The sequence below is a fragment of the Amphimedon queenslandica genome, unplaced genomic scaffold, assembly GCF_000090795.2.
Source record: "Amphimedon queenslandica unplaced genomic scaffold, v1.1 AMPQUscaffold_13441, whole genome shotgun sequence".
Classification (NCBI taxonomy): domain Eukaryota; kingdom Metazoa; phylum Porifera; class Demospongiae; order Haplosclerida; family Niphatidae; genus Amphimedon; species Amphimedon queenslandica.
Window position 1 is genome coordinate 262,073 of NW_003546323.1, and position 22,641 is coordinate 284,713.

Here is a 22,641-nt window from a genome sequence, read left to right on the forward strand (position 1 = left end):
CTCCCTCCCTCCCTCCCTCCCTCCCTCCCTCCCTCCCTCTCTCCCTCTCTCTCTCTCTCTCTCTCTCTCTCTCTCTCTTTCAGTCCCTTTTTCAAAAGAGCAAGAATTGCCGGGAGAGGGTCAACAGTTGCCGTGACGACGCTGACAGGCTCCGTAAAGAGATCCAAGAGAGAAAGGGACAACATAAAAGTAGAAAAGCTGAACAGGAAGCATTATCCAGAGGTAGTGATTCATTAATAATAATAATAATTATTATTGTTATTATTATTATTAGAAATTAGCGAGTTGTATCAGAAACGAAAGAAGCTAAACGAGGACTTTCGTCAGAAGCAAAACGAGTACTTGGCACAAATGAAAGCTTACAGCGAAGAAGAGGGCGGAGCTAAGAGAGGAGGAGGAGGAGGAAAGGGAGGAGCCAGTAACAATGAGAAGACAATGGTGGAACGTGACTATCATAAGCAAATCAAACAGTAAGAGAGAGACTAAGTATTATGTTATACAGTTTTTATTTATTTATTTATTATTTATTTAGTTCAACAAGGGTTGAGGTAACCAGAAGAGATGAGGAAGTATCAATATGTCTGACACTCATAAACTATCTGACCAGACTAAGCACCACCACCAACAGGGCTACCTCTCCCTCGCTCCTGAGGACTCACCAAACCCACGCTCCATCAGCTTCTCCTGACGGTGAGTTTATTAAGAACACTTGGAAAACTGAGCAAAATTGAAGAACCAGCATAATAAAGAATTTTCGCCATTTTTACAGAATTTTCATTAAAAATTTTGTTCTACAAACATTCTTCACTACATGTACATGTATTTTATTACCGGCTCTTTCTTTTTCTCCCTCTCTCCCTCTCTCTCTCTCCAGAGCTCCGTAAAGTGTTGAGTCCTCCATTAAGGGTGAGTGAAGGTGATGATGTTGTTGTAATTCACAGGAAGAGAGGAGAAGATGAAGAGGAATGGATACCAGCTGGTAGCAGGGACAGGAACAGCAGAAGGAAGGCAAGGAGAAGGAAGAGTTTCTCTGGACAAAAAGTATCATCAGCAGCAGCAGCTGACATTAATCAAATTCTTTTTTCTCTTTTTTGCAGACATTTTCAAAGTCCCTGCAGCACAATGCCACCATATTTGAGCAGTTCAACAGGTTGGGGCTGCAACCGCCTATAACTCCAGCTGATATTAATAAAGTCTCTGATCAATTAAGAGGTTTACTGGTAAGTTATTAGTAATGACATGTACTTAAGCTGTGTAGAAAGTTTGAGTCAATTTCAATAAAAAATTTTTAAGTTATGGCTACACGTATTAAAAAAACAAGCTGATTTTTGAAAAATACCCAAGGCTATAGCCCATGGTTTTTTCCAAAAAATGGCTCCGAAATCACCCCCAATTTTTATTATATTTTCTGATACATATTGATGTCCTTATGCTATGTAGAAAGTTTGAGTCGATTTCAATAAGAAATTTTTGAGTTATGGCCATTTTAAAAAATGGACCAATTTTTGAAAAATACCCAAGGCTATAGCCCATGGTTTTTTCCAAAAAATGGGTCCAAAATCACCCCAAATTTTTATTACATTTTCTGATACATATTGATGTCCTTATGCTATGTAGAAAGTTTGAGGTGATTCCAATAAGAAATTTTTGAGTTATGGCCATTTTAAAAACGGACCAATTTTTGAAAAATACCCAAGGCTATAGCCCATGGTTTTTTCCAAAAAATGGCTTCAAAATCACCCCAAATTTTTTATAACATTTTTAATGATTTTTTTTGGTACACATTAATTTATTTTATTATTATTAGATCAAGTACGAAGCTGGTAAAGAGGCGGAGTCAGAAGCAGGTGATTCTGGAATCATGAGTAGCACTGGAATCAGCGAAATCAGTGATTTTACTCACATGAATGATATTAGTCTCACTAGTGGTGAAGTCACACCCAACAGGCCACAACCCCACTCTCCGTCACCTCCTCTTCTCCAAAATGAATCTGGTCCTTTAGACAGGTCATGTGACACCATCGTCAACTGATAGCCACACCCAGTCATTAATTGACAGTTATAGGTACAATAAGTTTTTGTTGCTACATGTTATTAATAATGATTGAATATTTAACCATTTGTATACCATTCATGAAGTATTGTATCAATATTATTATTATATCATTATGATGATTATTATTATTATTATATCATTATTATTATTATTATTATTATTATTATTATTATTATTATTATTATTCTCTCTTATTCTTCCATTTTTCTTTTATTTATCCATAACTTAACTGCCCCATCGAAACCGCACGACACAAGCAAGTCCAACTCATTGCAATAATGGAGGTCCCTCTACGAGAGAGAGAGAGGGAGGGAGGGAGAGAGAGGGAGAGGGAGGGAGAGAAAGGGAGAGGGAGGGAGAGAGAGAGGGTTTAGGATACATGTCATCAAGAGTACATGATGCCATGTACAGTTAGACGAACCACTATTCCTTCATGGCCGGTTAATTTTGAGACGATCCTTTGACTCCGTAACTCCCAAACTACAATACTCTTATCTTGAGACGTCTATTAATAATTATTTAATTACTCCCGGCCCCTCCCCTTACCCCATACACATATTGTCCGTTAGGATGCCAGCAGTGTCTTGGTTGACTGAACTCATCATTAGTGGCCCCATAAAGATTAGTCACTAGTTTACCACTCAACCAGTCGTAGAGTATTAGTCTATCCTTATCTAACGAGAAGACATGGAGACTCAATTCAGTAGCTCAAACATTGATAGAGAATCAATAGCTGGTAATTGTCAGTTCTGTGTATGAATTGACACTATAGATCAGTCATTTTTACACAAATAATTACCAGCTGGTCCTGGTAAATCTATCCATTATTATTCCGCCAATATTACTAGTAGTATCATTAGTATAGTGTATATTTACCAGTTGATATCAGTAGGTGTCTTTCACTCGGGCTGAATGAAATGTGCATTGGATTGAAACTGACATAATCATCTCCTACAGCATTCATGTTGATCAGTCGAACCTAGAGAGGGAGAGGGGAGAGAGAGCTATCATCAAATACTACATCTAAGGACATACTTCTACAGGATCATCCAGTGTCATATCGATGATGTGAAGGAGATTATCATTTCTAATTCCAACAACAAACACGTCAGACAACTAACAGTAAAAATGAATTAAGAAGAACTTGTTTTGTCATTACTTTAGATACAGCTACAGCTTCTACAGGATCTTTGAACTGGAACACTTTCTTTTTGTGATACAAGTCACCCTGAAGACTAAAGAGGCTCGCCAGTAGAGATAAGTATTAGCTTCATTTTACTTACTTATAAAGGCAGGCTGTCTTGTCATAAGAAGCAGTGATAAAGTATTGACCAGTTCTAGACCACAGGGCCCGTACAACATATCTACAATAATAATTATTAGCTAAAACTTTTAATTTTAAAATTTGAATACTTTGTGTGATCAGTAAATGATTGAACCATGACCCCACCCTCTTGTTCCTCCTCCTCCTCCTCTTTCTTGAACAGGTTCAATATAAAAGCAGTCCGGTCCATGCTACCACACAAGACAAGGTTTCTTTTCGTTGGATGAAAGTCGATGCAAAGAACAGCACCTTTGCAAACCTTGTGAGTCTGAGAAACAACCGAACGAGGAGGTGTGGTCAAAGAGAGGGGCAGAGGGATACTGGTCGATACTAGCATAGCCTTTGAACCCCCAACAGCTAACGCTATCAATTGATAAATGAAATAAAATAATTATATTCTCTCTCTCTTTCCCTCCCTCCCTCTCTCTTTCCTCTACCTCTCTCCCCCCTCTCTCTCTTTCTTTCTTTCTTTCTCTTCTCTCTGTTCCTATTGTCAAGTGTTTGTGCGTGAACATTCCCTCCCATTCTATACCTCCAGTTTCTATTAGTCGAACTACAAGGACATTGTGACCTTCTGTTAGATAGTCCAAGGAACTCCACAACAGACCAGCATAAGAACCATCACCATCCTCAAACTAAAAGCAAATAATAATAATAATTATTATTATTATTATTATACCAGGTGGTCTACGGAGAGTGATTTCTCAGTTTCCATTCTTCTTTTATGAGCAAAATCATCTGAAGATTACTCGTTATAAATATTTTGATTCATCTCCTGGCTTCATTACCTAATATCTCTTGCAATTGACCTGTTTTAAGTACAAGTTGATGTCCTTCCTTCTCTTTAAAATGTCTGCCACTGAACAGGACGGGTAATAGCACGGGGACAAAGGTACAAGGGCTGTATTAGTATATCCTTACCTTTCCTTTTCAAGGCTCTTCAGTGTCTCCGTGAACCCTCTCTCCCTCAAATATCCCTCCAGCAACAGGAAGACCTCTTCCTCGTCCATTTTATAACAGACAAGCTTTTGCAACTGGAGGCGGGGCTCGTTATTACACTCCACGTGAAAACACGTGGACAAGCTATTCAATGTAAGCCACGCCCATTAATTATTTATTAATGGAGGAAGCCAGTTTCGAGAGTCTTTTAAGCAAAGTTCTTGAGAAGTACAGAGTGGAGTTGAGTCGTAAGGGATAAGAAGAGAGACCCTGTTGTTACATTTATACTGTCCTTCTCTTGAAAAGGTCGTCAGAATCAGTTGGAAGATTCTTTAAAGAGTCACCATGAGGAGATAGAGGTTTATAGGAAAAGAGAGAGACAGTACATAGCCACCATTGGAAAGTAAAGAATGCATTAGTGCTTTGGGTTCCGTTAGATGGTTTTATATATTTTTAGACTCAAAAATAAACTGCTACTGAAATCAGACGAAACCAAACAACTAAGGGACTTACTGACACTGTAAGAGGAGTGGCTTTATTATTATTATTATTATTATTATTTTAGGCATAATGTTGTCATTCCGCCACTTAATGAGCTCATTAATATTCATAGCAACAGGTCACATGATGATTCATCCTCCACTGCAGCAGAGACTAGTGTTCTACCTGAAGCCACACCCACTGTCACACCCACCAATAACATCACTTTACAATCTCTTGATCAAACCACAGGATCATCACCAACTGAAGCCACGCCCACAAGTCAAGATCCACCAAGTAATCCATAACTTAAAATATTGGCAAATTCATAGTCATTATTAATATAGCAGCTACAGAGGGTTAAAATTAGTATTTCTTCTCATACAATAGGCAGTGCGACTCCTCCTGTGTCTGTCTCACCATCAAATGGTTCAACATCGAATACTGTATCATCTTCACAAGGTAAGAGGTCTCTTCGTCTCTCAAGATCAAAGAAGAGGTCGATATATCATGACACGACTGATGGAGCGTGGACCAAAGAGAAGGACAGCAGTGCACAAGAGAAGGAAATAAAGAACAGAACCAAACCAGCTGAGGGAGTGGACAGACCTGATGAAGTGATAGTGATAGATGATATAAATCCAGGGGGTGTGGTCTTATCAAAAGAGGGTGTGGTCACTAATACTGAACCTGATTCTCAATCAGTGTCTTCGGACGATACAGTAATGTGTGAAAATAAGAGACTCAAAGAGATGAACGAAACCATTCCACTTTTCAATACTCGTTGCTATGACGATGAGGAAGAGGAGGAGTTATCATGTTACCATGACGATGGAGAAGAGTCTGTATGGTTACTGAACGAGAGGAAAGGGGAGGAGCTTAACAGGAGCATGTCGCCATCAGTACTGACCCAGGCCTTCCTCTCCGAAGAATACCCACTACCACACGAGACATACAGCATGTCACATGATTCCTCCGATAAGTCACATGATCCCAGTAACAGTGAGTCACTTGGAGGAGCTGTTGTCTCGTCGGACGGTAAAAAGAGAAAGAAAAGGAGAAATAGGAGGAGAAAGGGTGTGGCTATGAGACTCTCATCTTTGCAAACCACGCTGACTCAGCACATTCCTACCAACAATGAAACTGGAGGGAAATCCCCTCACGTCATTCCGCCCACACCTTTTATTAAAGCATCACTGCTCCACCCCTCCAGTAGGAGTGCCTGGAAGACTGACCTGATAACTAGTAAGGTTTCTCCTTCTCTTAAAAGAACGGACGATGATAATAATAATAATAACGAAAAGGCTCTTGCTGCTAGAGCTGGTCTCCCGACGTATAAATGTGTTGTTAATTTGAGGAAGAAAAGTGACCGAGAGAAACTAAGTGCTAAGTCGTGTCCTGAATGTGAAAGGGTCAGTATTTTAGTGTCATTTCAATAGTTATGGTCTGTGTAGCATTAGCACCTCTGATTTCTATTAATATTTCTTATCGACTTTGAGCATTCATTATGTTAGTTTTATGATCCAGTTTTTGTTTCATTCTCTAGTGGTATAAGAACAACAATGACCTGTACGATAATTCAAGTGACCAGTTACAAAAGACTTGTAGACACAGACACTTGTACTTACCTCCAGAGTCAGACCCAACCATTTGGAATATAGAGTTTCCCGACACTGCTAAAGTGACTGAGAGTGCCCTTGAAGATGATGAAACTGAATGTATCAATGATCCTACATAATCAATGATTTTAATATTTTTAATATAATGTACAGTACATGTACAGTATTATATGTATGTATGTTAATTTTTATATCTTATTTGAAAATTTTTTGAAAAATATCTACAAGTTTAATGTAGTTCATGGCCAGCTGTTCAGAAATGTTGAGTATAAATATTATTGCATTTAAAAATGAATTTAATCATTAATTAATTAATGTTAATTAATTTCCTGTTCTTGTTCACACCTCAAGGTGTTAACAAGGTGTCAAAAACAACTTGTAATTTTTTTCAAAATTTGCATCTTTAAATGTTCATGACTTCAGAATTTGAACTTGGAAACAGCTCAAACTTTCTACATAGCATAAGGCATTGATGTGAAATTGGAAGTGATTTAAAGAGTTAATTTTTGGTATTTTAAAAAAGTGTACAAACATGTAAAAATACATTACATAAATGAACTGATAGAGTTAGTTCAATAAACTAATATTAATAATGGGTTAGTCGTCTTTAGCTATGACGGAGGTCTCAGTTCTTTAGCTCTCTCTGTCCCTCTCTGTACTGCCCCCATCACCCCTCCTCTCACTCCAGCGTCCTCCATCACTTTCAGTCCGTGAATGGTTGTACCACCCGGGGAAGCAACTGACGTCCTTATCTGTAGATCATGTGACAACAGATCATGTGACAGGAGGAGGTGTGGCTTACTTCGTGTGGTTTCATTCCTCTTTCAATTACAATCTTAGCAGTACTCTAATAAAATAAAATCAATTTTACCCTCTCTCCCTCTCTCTCTCTCTCTCTCTCTCTCTCCCCCTCTCTCTCTCTCCCTCTCCCTCCCTCTCTTTACCATCATTGTATATGCTGCTATTTTGTCGGCCATTCCTCGAGGAATACCAACCAGCACTCCTCCATCAGCCAACGCCTCCATTACTAATCCCATCTGTAATAAATAAATAATAATATCATTATTTCATAGTGTTCTTACAAAAGCAACTCCGCTGCCAGTAAATGCAGTGAATCCGTCGATGTACTGCTCTGGAACGTCTTGAGTGAAACCGACAGAATTAAATATATCAAGAAATAACTTGTTGTCATTTTCAGTGCTAAAGTGACCACTTGTATATACTGTCACACCAGCTCTGACTGGAAAATAAAATAAAATAAAAAATTAATTAATTAATAATTGCTACCAGAAGATGCAACAGTTGGAAGGCAACGAATTACAGGAAGATGACCCAACATGTCTGCCCTACCCATCTTCCAAGATATCTCTGTCTAGAAAGAGAGGGGGGGAGAAAGAGAGGAGACAGAGGTCATAGACAATAATATACTGACCTTTTCTTCAATCTGTTTTATGGTAATAGAGGTTGCCACGGAAACAATGAGCGGCCTGAGGTTCCTAGGCAACGGGGCCCCTCCCACCAGTAATTGATTCTCGTCAATGTCCTGATATATCTTCCTTAGTTCTTCAAGGACTGGCAATACTTGATGAGGTTTCACTGACAGAACAATCACATCACAAGAAAGAACTATGTCCTTATTATTAGTTGTCACGGCAACGCCTAGAGTCTAAATATGGGTGTGGTTATTAATGCCTAAAGCTCCACCTACTTACCTGCATCTTCTTATAGTTTTCGCCATTGGTAGCAAATGAGGCGTGAATCTTGAACCTTTTCTGTTTATCATCTGAAAATTAATAATACTGAAAACCTGGCCATGGGCCAAAAATGAAAAAGTAAGAATCCTCCATTTTTAAATAATTTTTCTGATACATATACATGTTTTTATGTTTTATAGAAAGTTTGAGCTGATTCTGATCAAGTTTGGATTTTTTTACGAATTTTTAAAGTTGCTCCAAAATCGGGCCAAAGTCCCTGTACTATAGTACAGGGGCTTTGGCTAAATTTCATCAAAAATGAAAAGTAGAGAATTCTCCATTTTTATTACATTTTCTGATACATATACATGTACTTGTGTTGCGTAGAAAGTTTGAGCTGATTCCAATCAAGTTTGGATTTTTTATGAATTTTTTAATTTGCTTCAAAATCGGGCCAAAGTCCCTGTACTATAGTACAGTGACTTTGGCCAAATTTTGCCAAAAATGAAAAGTAGAGAATTCTCCATTTTTATTACATTTTCTCATACATATACATGTACTTATGTTGGGTAGAAAGTTTGAGCTGATTCTGATCAAGTTTGGATTTTTTACAAATTTTTAAAGTTGCTCCAAAATCGGGCCAAAGTCCCTGTACTATAGTACAGGGGCTTTGGCTAAATTTCATCAAAAATGAAAAGTAGAGAATTCTCCATTTTTATTACATTTTCTCATACATATACATGTACTTATGTTGCGTAAAAAGTTCAAGCTCATTCCGATCAAGTTTGGATTTTTTTTACATATTTTAAAAGTTGCTCTGAAATACTCCTAGACTAGAGTATGTGAGGATTTTAAATTGCTCAAATTTAATTCAATTTCAGTGCTAGTTCTACCTGCTTGTAAGAGTCCCTCTGTAATTGCTCGAGCCAGGTTTCCTCCTCCAATAAATCCAACGTGTGTCGCTCCTTCTCCTCCAGAGGCCATCTTGAATCTCTTACTAGAAGGACCTGCACCAGATTCCACCATGCTGCTGTAAGTATGGGCGTGGTCAATTGGAACTGGATTGGATCATCCAGATCCAGGATCATGGACGTACCACTTTGCATTAGTAACATTACACCAAGGTAGATCCATACTATTCTACACAAGGTAATATCTTTAGTATGCATTTATTTGTTTTTATAGTCTGTGTTTTGGTATGCTACTCTGTACTTCAGTAGCAAATGATACACTAACTACTGAGGATGAATTAACAGGCAAAGGTCAGGTATATGTATATGTAATTGTTCACAATTATTATTTTATTATCATTAGTTAAAGAAAGTCTCAGTGAGTTGGCAGTGTACATAAGACTATGTTGTAGATTTATAATAGCCAGCAGCATGCAGCAGCTATTAATGTAGTTTATCAGCTTTAATCGTGTTATGATGGAGCAGCAGGAGGAGGTAAACCAACCACTTAATTAGCCCAAAAGATTTTTCCTTTTCGTGTTTTAAGATCCCAAGTGACGTAAGTCCCTGATTCAAAGTGTCTTGTGACAGTATCGTTCTTCTCAGTTGCGGGACCGAGTGGTTTTCCTAGAGGTTTGCTAAAACTTTCATCCCAACCGCTGCAGCTGAGGAAAGCACCTTCTTCTAAAGCGAGTAGGAACATGGCAACTTCATCTTCAGAGCAAATTGAAGCAGTGCTAGTGCAGTCTCCATTAATCAAATCTCTGTTCATTACATAAGCATATTTATATGTACTGAGTGCTTCTTTGATGGCTCTTGCATTCTCCATTGGAGTTGTACCTCTAGTATGAGCCCAGCCTGTTGTGTTGTAGAACACAACTGCATCTGGCCCAAATATTTTGTGAAGTTCATCCAGGACCATTGGTTTCCCATCGTTGTAGTTTTGAGCAGTTTCTTTTGAGATTATACCACAGGATATGTTCCAGGTATCCTTGCCAGTGCCCCATTCACAAATCTGCCAGAATGAGCCTGTTTCATTCCACATTGCTCTTATGTTGGATTTATCATCAAAAATTCCATCAACAACTCCAGTCTCAACTAATTGCTTCACGAATCCAATCCACAAATCACGTCCAACCTTTTGACCCAAGTCAAATACGTTAATCCCCGGCATGCCGTTATCATTCTTGAATGACACCAGCTTTCCATTGACATCAGTCACATCAGCATTAGCTTCTAGAAACTTCCCATGTAGCTCAAGAAAAGGAAAGTCGTACAGTGTATTGAGGTAGAAGACTGCAGCTATCTTTGGGTTGACTGCTTTAGCACGTTTGATTGTATTAAGTTGATAGTTCTCAGCACCGCAAGATGGCTGGCATGGAACAGGAGGTTTCTTTGTTAGGTTGGCATAGCATTCATACCAGCAAGGTCCCTCCCATTTCTCAATGACTACTATTCTCATCTTTGCCAGCATTTCAATATTCTCCTGTGACCTTTCCTTGCAGTTGACTCCTCCAAAGTATCCAATGGGTATAGTATCCAATGAAGTGTCTGGTGGAGTGATGGCACCAACTACTCCACAGATAGCAATGACCTGCAGGACTAACAGGACTAGGACAGTCTTGCTGCTCATTTTGTTGTTTATTTTCACTGACAGGATAAAGAATGACCTCATCACATGATGAGAGACACTGCTATGAATAACTGCTTTTATAAATGAGAGTGTATTCATTATTGCAATCATTCATTTATTTAGGATTTCTAAAACTAAAAGCTTTTTTGTATTAAATAAGAGAGTTAATTAGGTTAGATCTATTTCTATTGTAAGTGTTAAATTCCTCACATGGTCTGCTGTTTAAACAGATATATTGTTCTCTTTTGCCTGGCCAAGCAAGACTAGCTCAAGATGTTGATTCTGCTTCCATTATTATTTCTTTTTGTTCACTTCTCCCTTTTATCTGCTAGTGATGTTAAGAAGTTCTATGTTCATCCTAATGGTAACTCTTCACTGTGTCCAACTCACTCCACTTGTCACACTCTCAATGAATATGCTACTCTTCCTGTACCACAAGACTCAATCTTTTACTTCCTACCTGGTGGTAGCCATTCTTTAAACAGATCTCTTGTTTTCAAGGTTGATAATATAACTTTCCAGGGAGTGAAGCATGTGGTAAAAGGACCTCATGAAACTGTTATGGAGCCTTCAGTGGTCATACAGTGTGTTGTCCTGAACAAAGTTTCCATTAAATTTATAGCTTGCAACAGTGTCAAGCTCTCATATATAACTGTAAAAAACTGTGGTACAACTGATTTGGAAGATTACAGTTCAATTTTTGTTATAAATTCTCGCTATGTTGCCTTGTACTATGTTTCAGTGCAGAGGAGTTACGCTGCAGCTGTATTTTTAGATAACTGCTCCAATATTCAGATATACAACTCGTCCTTTTATCAGAATGGTCTATGTTACCATAGTGACAGTCCTGATTATGTTTGTTCTTATGCAAGTGCTATCGTTCTCCGTCAGATTAATGAGGCACCAAGTATGGCCTTCCACATGGCTGGTTCAAACATCACTTACAATTATCAGCTAGGTATGCACGTTACTCTTGGCGCATTTTTTATTCCGCATGTTGAGATCCATTTAGAGACGCTTTGCCTTGCTAATAACTTGGAGAATCTTGCCTTTGTGCTTTCTTATAATTTTGATATATTTATTAATGGGCTGGTCTCTATCAATAGCACCACTGGATTGAGCTTATTTCAAACTCTCCCAGTACAAGCTGGATACAGTCAGTCCTTCACTATGATAAACACTTTGATAGCAAATAACAATGTCATTGGCATTAGGGCAAGCCTGGTTGATGTTTCTCTCCATCTAAATTCTTCAATTCTCAGTAACAATTTAGGTGAATCCAGCAGTGCTTTGAATCTAGCAGCATTTCTACCTCAAAACTCTATAAGTGTGGTTCTGTATAATGTCACATTTAATAGTAACACTGTTGCAAGGATAAAGGAGGATGATGAAGATCGGTTGCCATCATTTGCTCTGACAGCTTTGATCACTGATATTAAAAATGTACTCATTTCTGACTGCAACTTCACAAATAACAATGGAACTGGCCTGGGGATTTTCAATACATATGCCACTTTTGATGGAGTCAGCAACTTCATTAATAACACTGCTTTCAATGGAGGAGGGTTGTATGTAATTTCTGACTCTTTTGTGTTTCTTACTAAAAACTCGTTGTTAAGATTTGTCAATAATCACGCCACGGAGAGAGGTGGTGCAGTCAATGTGAGAAAGGTGATACTGGTTGTCAGTTCCAGCCCATCCATTATTCCAGACGTGACCCACACAGAAATAATTAACCAATGCTTTTACCAGCTCCCTAATTTAAAAGTATATAATAAATATTTTTATTTTGAGAGCAATACAGCTGGAGTCTCTGGTTCAGTACTGTATGGAGGAGCACCATCCCTATGTTATCAAGGAACGGATAACTACAATACAACTGAGTTTCTCAATATTAGCTCATTCAATGATCAACTAGGACCCTCAGTTGTGTCATCAGACTCTCGTGGGGTTTGTTTTTGTGATGATGAAGGCATTTATGATTGTAGTGTGATGCAAATATCAAAGTCAGCTTTACCAGGAGAAAGCATTAGTTTCTCTGTAGCTGTGGTGGGGGAGTACGCTAGTTTAACTACTGGTATTATCAGTGTCACGAGTGATAATGGAGAACACTCTGACTACAATGCTTCGTATGCAGTTTGCACTACTTTAACTCATAGAGTAACAGTGACTGATGATGAAACTAAGGAATCAGAGATAAGTGTAACACTGGGTAGCTTTGAGAGCAACTTTTACCAACCACCTCTACTTATTAATGTTCATATCAGGCCATGCTTATTAGGTACTTCTCTGTCACAGCAGTCAGGTGTGTGTGAGTGTGATGACTTTATCAATAGTGCCACTACTTCCTGCAATAGTACAACTGCTGTTGTGACAAAGGACGGGAGCAGTTGGATTGGAAGCTACAATAACTGTACCACTATCATCTATTATCAATACTGTCCATATGATTACTGCATACAATCATCAGTGAACTACTCATTGGATGATCCTGATAAACAATGTGCTCTGAATAGATCAGGTCTACTGTGCACCCAATGTAATGAAGGACTTAGTCTTATGTTAGGATCCAATAAATGTGGAGAATGTACTAATGATTATCTGTCTCTTATTATTCCATTCTCATTGGCTGGTATTGCTCTTGTTATCCTAATCATTGTTCTTAATATAACTGTCACTGTTGGTACTATTAATGGACTATTGTTCTTTGCTAATGTTGTCAAGATATTCCAACCAATACTCCTTGGGACTGACAATACTCCAGTACTAAGTCAGTTCATTGCTTGGATTAATTTGGATTTGGGTATTGAGACGTGTTTCTTTGATGGTATGAATGTGTGTGCCAAAATTGGCCTTCAGTTTGTGTTTCCATTCTATCTTTGGTTACTAATCCTTCTCATTATTGTACTGAGTGGAAGGTTCTCTAAACTTTCTCAGTTGATTGGTAACAATGCAGTTCCTGTATTGTGCACTCTGTTGCTTCTCTCCTATACTAAACTCCTCCGTACTGTTATTTCCATTTTCACGTATGCTAATCCATCTTCAACCTGCACTGGCATTTTATGGTACAACAATGCTGAGCCATACTTCACTGGTTGCCACTTGGTTCTCTTCATCATTGCATTTGCAGTTCTTCTACTGTTCATACCATACACAATGTTCCTCCTATTCTTTCCATTGTGGGAGAAGTGTCGCTCTAAATGGCATTTTGGTACAAAACTCTATCTTAAACTGAAGCCAGTCTTTGATGCTTATGCTGGCCCTCATACTGATACATTCCGGTTCTGGCCTGGTGTTTTACTAGTTGCAAGGATAGTATTAGCTATGTCTGTAGCAATTGCTGAAAATCCTTTTGCATTTCTTACTGCCATAGCCTTTGTCCTCATAGTCACACTTAGTTTTGGATCAGTCTACAAGAATAAGATACTCCATTCAATTGATACTTTGTATCTTCTCTGTCTTTTGGTCATCTTCTATTCCATCTTTACAGCTCTCATTCAAAATGGCCAAGAAACCAACCTTACCAGACTATCTTTATCTAGAGATAGAGCCAGGGCCAGTGTAGGCTTAGGTATAGTCTATTTTATAGCTCTAGCTGGTTTCTGTCTCACACTGGCCTATCATATTTATGCTTGTTTGTATGGAAGATGCAAATTTACAAGAAAAGAGAAAACAGTTCAAGGAGAATATGAGGAAATAGCTGACCATCAGAAAGATCCTACAACCTCTTCACTGCCGGCAATGCATAGACCTGCTCTTCGTGAGTCCCTACTTGAATCTGTTAATAATATTAATTAATTAATTATCAAAATAAAATTATTCGTTGTTATTATTGTTGTTGTTATTACTTAATGAATTGCTTGTTGATGATGAGTTGTTAAAATGAGATCTCAAGAAATCAAAATCATCTTGATGAGAGTCTTCATTTCTTGATCCTTCCCCCTCCTCCTCTCCTGTTGGTGAATCCCCTAGTCTCAGGGGAGGAGAATGAGTGGGACTCTCTATAACTTCAGTATCAAGTTCCACGTCATATTCCCTAGGAGGAGGGGCTACTTGATCGTCATGACGATGACGCAAAAACAATTGTAGATTATATCTTGGTTCATCATTATCACTTTCACTGTCTAAAGAGAGAGAGAGTGAGTAAGAGAGAGACAGAGGATGGGAGACAGAGAGAGCAAGAGGTTACCTGTAGCTGATGATGAGCTTTCCATTTCTTGTTGTCTTTTATCTTCCATTATCAAGTGATCAAAGAAGGCCAACACTCTCTCACTCTCCTCCTCATTCTCCTGGTCACTGGCCGTGTCGTCCACTGCTTCAATCAATAGATCGTCCATTAGACCAGTGTAGTGCTCTCTGGATGGAGGGCCAAAGGACTGGACGCATGGCTGACCACTGTACTGTTGGAACGGAGTCCATATCTACATGTACATGTATGTAATGTGTTATACAGACTAGCCTCTATATAATGGACACTTATGGGCAAGAAAGTGTCTACTCTCTGTTATACAGAGGTGTCCTTTATGTGGAGGTTATTTTATACAGTAAGGAATGTAATTGGTACACTAGGTGCTGTCCGTTAAATGGAGTGTCCATTAAGAGAGGCTATACTGTATTACATGTTGCATGAAATACTTTAAAGATCTTTTCCACTCCGGATGAAGAGAGTAAGTTATGTACTGAAGAGTACCTGGTTTGGTTGACTATGGACCGATGACCTGGCATGACTAAATGAGGCATCAGCTCTTCCCGTGGCTCTATCAATGAAATAAGTACATCTAAATGTAATTTATTGTTATTACTTGTTTCAAAATTAGGCAATTTCCACCAGTAAATTCTGAAATCATCAGACCCAGATACCACATACTATAATAATAATAATATCAGCGAATAAAATGAATAAATAAATAATAATATTAATAATAATAATAATAATAATAATAATAATAATAATAATGGTTAAACCTCTTCATTTTCACATTCTGCAAAGCAGCCGGACTTCATTGTCACCATGTTGCTATAGACCAGATACAGTCAGTACAGGACAGTAGTGGCTCTACCTGTATCCATGAGGCTCAGTGCATACAAAGAGAGGATTAGGAGAGAGTGTAGAGAAGACACAAGGTGGCCTTGCCCTCTGCATTGAGAATAGCCTGGTGCCACAGCTGTTGAAACAAACTGATGTGGTATCCAATTTATTGAAAGACCACAGTGAAGCATTGTAATCGAAAACTCTGAAATTTAATTTTAAAATGAACTTAGATATTTAATACGTTACTTTCTCCATCCCCGGAGGTCGTAAAGAGAAGCTCCTGTGGACTCATTGCCAGCTGCAATGAGCTTAGACTCGGCAGGATTGACTGAAACACTGTGAAAGGAAGAAATCATTTCATCCAATATCATATCCTGGGTCACTAGAGGAGGAGGAGGAGGAGAGAGAAATTAAGAGAATACTATGAGAGGATTCTTTACTCCGAGGGGAACGTGAATCAACAATAAAGAGGGAACCATCCTCAGTAGCAGCTGCAAAAGTGTGATGAGACTCAGGAAATACGTCAATTGAATAAACTGATGACGTGTGTTGGTAGGTAGTGATGGAGTCACCTCTGAGAGAGAGAGAGAGCAGGTTATAATAATGATACAATGAATTAACTTACGTGTGGAAATCATGTTTAATGATCTGTCCATCATTACCTACATGTGTATAATCAATAACCACACCCACAGACTATACCAGCTGACCTGATGAGTACAGATAGGTATCGTCAAAAGAGAGCGATATTGAGAAGACATTGGAATTATGTTTTGTCGTAAGTGTACTGTATTTATAATCTCCATTTAATAATTGACTTATTCTCCACACAAGGACTCTTGTGTCATCACCTCCTACACAAAAAATAACACAATAAATGAAATATTGTGGACTATAAAAGTTGCTCCAAAATTGGACCAAAGTCCCTGTACTATAGTACAGTGACTTTGGCCAAATTTCGTCAAAAATGAAAAGTAGAGAATTCTCCATTTTTATTACATTTTCTGATACATATACACGTTCTTATGTTGCGTAGAAAGTTTGAGCTGATTCCGATCAAGTTTGGATTTTTTACAAATTTTTAAAGTTGTTCCAAAATCAGGTCAAAATCCCCAAGTTTTGCCAAAAATGAAAAGTAGAGAATTCTCCATTTTAAATACATTTTCTGATACACTTCTTCAAATGTACACGTGACTGTACATGTACATGTATGTGGGTGTGTACCAGTTATAAGATATTCTTGATTTAATTGTGAAAATGCAAGTGCGTTGATGCATCCATAGTGTCCCTTAACGTCACGACTGTACAGGGACTTTGCTGTACTCATACAATCACTAATATACTGCCTCTTGTGTCTGTGTGGGCGGAGCTCTATCTTGTCAAGGTGCACACGTGACACCACGTGACTTGACCTAAAAGATGGTCGTATATCCCAGTATAACTTTGTAAAACCTTGCTTACCTCGACTCCATTCCTAGTTTTGAATTGAAAGAGTTAAAAAATTACTTTTAATAAGATGCGTGGGAGGATAAACATGGCCGCCATTCCTTCTCTGTTGAAACAAAGAATTAAAATGTTTTCTTCAATAATGACCATAAACCCAAGGTTGTTTATTAAATACATTAATAATATTCATTATAATCCTACTACAACAGATATTTCTGTACAGAGACCGACCCTTCCCTTCCCTCCAGTATCTTTGTCACTCCTTCCCAGGTTCCTTTAGCTGCTCCATCCTATCTCACTCCATCTTTTTTGGATGACCCAATAGTAACGTATGCTAGACTCATTTCAATTTCTTCGTCTCACGTTCCTTTAATTAGAAAATTCCTTAATGTTATGATGCGTGATGGGAAGAGATCAAAAGTTCAAACTATATTCAAAAAGGTATTGAAATCAATACCTTGTATATTTATAGAAGAATTTTATTTATTTTTAGACGTTAGAGTATATCAAAATACATCAAACCAAGTTAGCCTAATTTAATTAACTACTGATTTAATTTTTTAATTCATGTAGGGAACTAAAATCTTCAAATTCAAAAGTTGAGACTGACCCGCTGGTGATATTCCATGAAGCTTTGAAGAACATTACACCTCTTGTAGGTACCACTGGTGTCAGGAAAGGAGGGAAAGTGTATCAGGTAAGAATCATTCTGAATATTATCAAGAAAAGGACAGGTCATGTGAAATAGATTAGTCTAACTAAAAATGGGTGACTTGGGCTAAGGATGAGAGACCAAAAGCTGAAATGAGATGTTTCAGACGACCAAATATAGGAGACCAAAAGCCTCCTATAGATCTAACAGTGATAATGATGTCTTTACTCAAACAACATTATATAATAATAATGTCACCAGCCGTCTATAGTCAGATTAGATCATGGTAGCAAACTTATACGTTAATATAGCAGATCATACTACGCTAGGAGAGTTCCTTCTTTGCTTTATAAGGATAATTAATGCCATGATTGCATGTTTAAGGGAATATACTTCACTTGTTGTGTGGTATAATCTAATTTGATGTGAGTGAGTGTTTGTACCCATCCCTGTCCTGTGTACGTGTGTCCACACTTGATAGTGTTCCAATCCTTATCACTGAGTAACCACAAGGTGTAGTTGTTCTGGTGCAGTGGGAAGGAAAGAAAGATTGTCTGTCTTTGCCAATTAAAGTTGTGCCAACATGATTATTACATCATACTTGCATACAGTGGCACCATCTTTCCTTATTATTAATCTCACCCAATCTGTCTCTCTCTCTCCCCTCCCTCCCTCTCTCTCTCCCTCTCCAGGTTCCTGTTCCTATTAACGACAAGAGAAGACAGTTCCTCGGTATGAAGTGGTTAATAAAAGCAGCTGAAAGAGTTAAATCAAGTCACAAGACGACGCCAGAAAGACTAGGAGCTGAGATACTTCAGGCTTATAACAACGAGGTGAGTGAGAGCCTCCAATAACAGTCGGACAGCCTGACCATTTTCCAACCATTTTGATCAATTGTCCGACCAAATTCTGTGTTATTCTGCCATTTTGTCTGAGCAACATGATTTTTGAAATAAATTTATTATTTAACACAATAACATGTCCTACCACAGGGTTTCCCACAAAGCAATGCTAAGTGAGTAGTCTTCATGAGCTGACAAGAACTAGCATAGGGTACCTGGCATTTGGATCAACTTTTAAAATTCATAAAAAATCCAAATTTGATTGAAATCAGCTCAAACTTTCTACACAGCATAAGAACATGTATATGTATCAGGAAATATCATAAAACTTAATAATTTTCTACTTTTCATTTTTGGTGAAATTTGGCCCGAGACCCTGTACTATAGTACAGGGGCTTTGGCCTGATTTTGGAGCAACTTTAAAAATTCGTAAAAAATCCAAACTTGATCAGAATCACCTCAAACTTTCTACACAGCATAAGAACATGTATATATATCAGGAAATATCATAAAACTTGAAAATTCTCTCGTTGAGATTTTTGTCTAAATATGGACCCTGTGTAATGAACACTGTTTGAATGTGAGTTTGTAAATTTATGTAAGATAACATCTCTCTTTTCCAGGGAGCCGCCATTAAAAAGAAGCAGGACTTACATCGGTTAGCTGAAGCAAATAGAGCCTTTGCTCACTTTAGGTGGTGAAAGACCATTGTTATGTATATGTATGTTAATAACAATGTCAAAATACTAAGAATATTGAACGTCATTTCTTTGTTGCTAAACATTGCGCCCACTCGTGATAATTAGCAAAATACTATATAAGCAGCTCAGCTCTCGTACTGTCTTCGTGTTTTCAAATAATAAGAAAAGGAATGGCTTCAGCTACTTTCCTCTCTCTTGCTCTTTTCTTTGCCTCAGTCTGGACCTCAGGCTCAGCTCAATGTACAGACCTGGTTACCCCATCAGTTTTACTCAGTGAGCTGTCCCGAACAAGGCAACTCGCCTCACCTGGCGAAGGATCTAACAACAACCTGAGAGTCCTTGAGTTTTACACCTCCTGTATTGCTTCTGGGTCCTTCAGAGGCTCCTTGACTGAAGCATCTCACTTCGTAAAGGTAACTGGTGTTCCTAACCGTCCTGGAGATTTTTATGGAATTGTTGATCTAAGTTGCTCAGGAAATTCTTGGACTTTGAACAGAGACAAACCTTTTGACTTCGTTACAAATCAAACTTTCATACAATTACTGAGTACTAACAGTAGCATTCAGACTGATTGCTGGCACTGTAACTCTGTCAATCACTTCCGTTACCCCCTCACCAACGATACTGATGACACACTGAGACATTGCGATCGTAAGCAAACTAACAATTGTTACTATGATACTTATTACCCATTGCATGCTGTTATGTAAAACATGTACTGTATTACTAGTTGCTGTATTTCTTTTTTTCAGGTTGTCCTGGAGTGTGTCTAAACAGCAATTCTCCTCAGACCTGTCACAGTCTCCCTGATCCGGTTTGCTGTAATGCCTACCAAAGAGACCCTAATTCGGGTAGACTAAACTGTGTCACTCGATGTCCTACCAACTTCTCAGCCAGTCCAGCCACTAATTTCACTTGTGGTATGTATGTTCATTATTTATAATTGTAGATCTACTGTTATGCATCATTAATTCCCATAAATGTTATTATGTTTTTTTTCTAAATACATAGTGTGTGATCTTGGCTGTAGGAATGGTGGCAGGAACAATGCAAACTGTACCATGTGTATCTGTCCTCCTGGTATCACTGGGGACTTCTGTGAGACACTCCCTAATCCTTGTGACCTCAACCCCTGCAGGAACAATGGGACCTGTTCCGCTGTTTCTTCAACTGAGTATACTTGCACATGTCCTCCTGGTTTCACTGGAGTTAACTGTACTACTGTAATCAACCCTTGTGACCCCAACCCCTGCAGGAACAATGGGAACTGCTCTGCTGTTTCTTTCACCAATTATACTTGCATATGTCCTCCTGGTTTTACCGGACCTAACTGCACTATTGAGCTCAATCCTTGTGACCCCAACCCCTGCAGGAATAATGGAACCTGTATGCGTGCAGGAGCTTATCCAAGGTTTATGTGTACATGTCCACCGCGATACACTGGCTCATTGTGTGAGACTGACATATGCTCCAGGATCAACTGTCTTAATGGAGGTACCTGTAGGATTGAGAATGGAGTACCAGTCTGTACCTGCCCTTCAAACTTCAACGGCACAATGTGTGAGAATTGTACCATCCCCAACTGCAGGAACTGCTCAACCACTGTCCCTGGATTGTGCTTGGGATGTCTTAGTGGGTTCAGACTAGAGACAAACGGAATGTGCTGTGAGTTCCTTTTACCATTCAACTTGTGTTTGTTTTGACTTCATTTTGTCCTCTTTTTTTTCTCACAGCCCTTGATTGCAACCGTTGCCAAGATATTGCAAGTAAGTGTTAGAGTTGTATTGACTTGATTATTGTGACTGTTAGCAACTTGGCACTGATAATGTGTTTGCGTGGGTTTGTTTGTAGACTTTGAGTGAGTCCATTAATTGCTTTATCGTACTCCTTCCTGATGTTGATATTAGCTCCCATTAAAATAACATTATACCAAATGAGCTTGATTGAGTTTGGTATGCACCACTCCTAAATTTAATTGGCACCAGACTACACCCAATTAAACAATCTTTCCCTCTCCCCCCCTCTCTCTCTCTTTCTTCCTTTGTTTCAGATGATGATCAAAGAAACTTGTGTTATTTCTTTTGTGAATTGGAGAATTGGGGTAACGTATCAAGACAATGCAATGTGAATCCTCCTGAGTTTACCACTCCATCACCAAGCTTACCATTATCAGCTCAATACACTAGTGCTGTCTCTGCTACAAGAGGTGCTGAAATGACTTGGGTTGGTTTGGCATCCTTCTCAGTTGTATTACCAATGAGAAGTAAGTCATTTATATAATTGCATGGTATGAAAGAGATCTGTGGGTAATGCACAGTGTTGATGATGTTATTTTTGTGTAGCTGATGAGAGCCTTCAGGCTTGGAGGAATGGTACAAGACATTGGGTCGGTAACTTGAGGAATTGGTTGGGCTTTATTCGAAGCGTTGACAACAATTTTCCTAATTTTAATCTTGATAATCTTTTAGTTGATATAGGTGAGTTTAGAGAGAGGAGAGATGTTAAGTATATTAATAATGATTCTTTTTCAACAGATGATGACAGTAAAGTTCAAGATGTTTATACCAGGACAAGGAGGGCCTGGTCAGATATTTTCAATGCTTTTGATGCAAAAAGGCAGTGCTCAACATAAAGATATTTTTATTTTTCTTTTTTTTGAAGTCCCGAACATTAGTACATGTAATATATGCTATATGAAGCTGTCATACACTGAGCTACTCACAGTTTAATTATAATTATGTTATTAAAATACAAAATTGTTGCCATGATGTTTTTTGCTATTAAAATTATATTAAGATACAAATAAGTCATGCTCTCTCCATAGTGAGAGTCATACAATGACATTAAATGTCCCATTTAAGTTCAATATGTTAGACCTAGCTTGTCAATTATTGATTGATGTCAACCTGTTGCAAAGCAGCTCTCATGCACAAACAGTACAAGATGCTATAGATTAGTGTGCATTAATTGCTAATGTTATATCATGGATTATTTGCATACAGTGTCTCCCACTCATTGGTACAACTATCTATTGATATATTTGCCTTACACCATCGTGTTAGCTGCTGACTAGAACACACAGTGAAACTGTGTTATTTGCATACATTGTCCCCGAGCCAGCACACACAACGTGTATTACTTGACTATAGATTAGCACACACAAAAATACTGTCCTAGGCACAAGGCCGGCACCGCTGTGGCTTTTAGCCATATTCAGCAACAGAACCTGAACCTTTTATCACTTTACATTCTGAGCCACACCTTTGATTCCAG

General features: G+C 38.4%; 7 protein-coding genes across 7 annotated transcripts in view; 4 read left to right on the top strand and 3 right to left on the bottom strand.

Annotated features, from left to right (window-relative positions):
• The window catches only part of LOC105312470 (peptidyl-prolyl cis-trans isomerase G-like), a 3,604-nt gene extending 1,466 nt beyond the window's left edge, over nt 1-2,138 (top strand). The window contains exons 7-12 of the mRNA XM_019995514.1: nt 84-222; nt 275-470; nt 533-690; nt 875-1,041; nt 1,098-1,220; nt 1,808-2,138. Of these exons, the coding sequence (XP_019851073.1) occupies nt 84-222; nt 275-470; nt 533-690; nt 875-1,041; nt 1,098-1,220; nt 1,808-2,032 (1,008 nt within the window). The 3' untranslated portion in view covers nt 2,033-2,138. The remainder of the gene's footprint in view (nt 1-83; nt 223-274; nt 471-532; nt 691-874; nt 1,042-1,097; nt 1,221-1,807) is intronic.
• LOC105312471 (lissencephaly-1 homolog) lies at nt 2,105-4,431 on the bottom strand. Its single transcript, XM_011405148.2, has 12 exons — nt 4,302-4,431; nt 4,169-4,239; nt 4,060-4,118; nt 3,913-4,015; nt 3,470-3,743; nt 3,340-3,420; nt 3,216-3,291; nt 3,092-3,172; nt 2,933-3,035; nt 2,603-2,730; nt 2,478-2,561; nt 2,105-2,346 (listed from the first exon to the last, which is right to left on the bottom strand). Exons 1-12 carry the CDS (start codon nt 4,388-4,390, stop codon nt 2,248-2,250), a joined length of 1,248 nt encoding a protein of 415 aa, XP_011403450.2. The 5' UTR covers nt 4,391-4,431; the 3' UTR covers nt 2,105-2,247.
• An 11-nt stretch (nt 4,432-4,442) lies between these two features.
• On the top strand, nt 4,443-6,577 carry LOC109581418 (uncharacterized). Its single transcript, XM_019995513.1, has 6 exons — nt 4,443-4,567; nt 4,626-4,722; nt 4,777-4,839; nt 4,885-5,096; nt 5,190-6,211; nt 6,346-6,577. The coding sequence occupies exons 1-6, from the start codon at nt 4,501-4,503 to the stop codon at nt 6,535-6,537; spliced, it is 1,653 nt and encodes a 550-aa protein (XP_019851072.1). The 5' UTR covers nt 4,443-4,500; the 3' UTR covers nt 6,538-6,577.
• A 331-nt stretch (nt 6,578-6,908) lies between these two features.
• LOC100633677 (pyrroline-5-carboxylate reductase 3-like) lies at nt 6,909-9,185 on the bottom strand. The gene is made up of 8 exons (XM_019995515.1): nt 9,006-9,185; nt 8,131-8,201; nt 7,851-8,084; nt 7,706-7,790; nt 7,501-7,658; nt 7,363-7,455; nt 7,221-7,265; nt 6,909-7,170 (listed from the first exon to the last, which is right to left on the bottom strand). Exons 1-8 carry the CDS (start codon nt 9,136-9,138, stop codon nt 7,030-7,032), a joined length of 960 nt encoding a protein of 319 aa, XP_019851074.1. The 5' UTR covers nt 9,139-9,185; the 3' UTR covers nt 6,909-7,029.
• A 5,326-nt stretch (nt 9,186-14,511) lies between these two features.
• Nucleotides 14,512-17,241, bottom strand: LOC100633805 (DDB1- and CUL4-associated factor 5-like). Its single transcript, XM_019995519.1, has 12 exons — nt 17,189-17,241; nt 16,952-17,139; nt 16,438-16,581; nt 16,353-16,389; nt 16,168-16,301; nt 15,974-16,109; nt 15,756-15,929; nt 15,661-15,712; nt 15,498-15,561; nt 15,331-15,452; nt 14,885-15,116; nt 14,512-14,819 (listed from the first exon to the last, which is right to left on the bottom strand). Exons 1-12 carry the CDS (start codon nt 17,197-17,199, stop codon nt 14,512-14,514), a joined length of 1,602 nt encoding a protein of 533 aa, XP_019851078.1. The 5' UTR covers nt 17,200-17,241.
• On the top strand, nt 17,223-19,432 carry LOC100635060 (28S ribosomal protein S7, mitochondrial-like). The gene is made up of 7 exons (XM_003385964.3): nt 17,223-17,332; nt 17,383-17,502; nt 17,551-17,614; nt 17,667-17,698; nt 17,747-17,870; nt 18,518-18,658; nt 19,291-19,432. Exons 1-7 carry the CDS (start codon nt 17,244-17,246, stop codon nt 19,366-19,368), a joined length of 648 nt encoding a protein of 215 aa, XP_003386012.2. The 5' UTR covers nt 17,223-17,243; the 3' UTR covers nt 19,369-19,432.
• Nucleotides 19,433-19,510: 78 nt separating this feature from the next.
• On the top strand, nt 19,511-22,219 carry LOC100633932 (neurogenic locus notch homolog protein 2-like). Its single transcript, XM_019995518.1, has 7 exons — nt 19,511-20,019; nt 20,121-20,288; nt 20,380-21,033; nt 21,102-21,134; nt 21,419-21,631; nt 21,711-21,845; nt 21,903-22,219. Exons 1-7 carry the CDS (start codon nt 19,539-19,541, stop codon nt 21,998-22,000), a joined length of 1,782 nt encoding a protein of 593 aa, XP_019851077.1. The 5' UTR covers nt 19,511-19,538; the 3' UTR covers nt 22,001-22,219.
• The last annotated feature ends 422 nt before the right edge of the window (nt 22,220-22,641 follow it).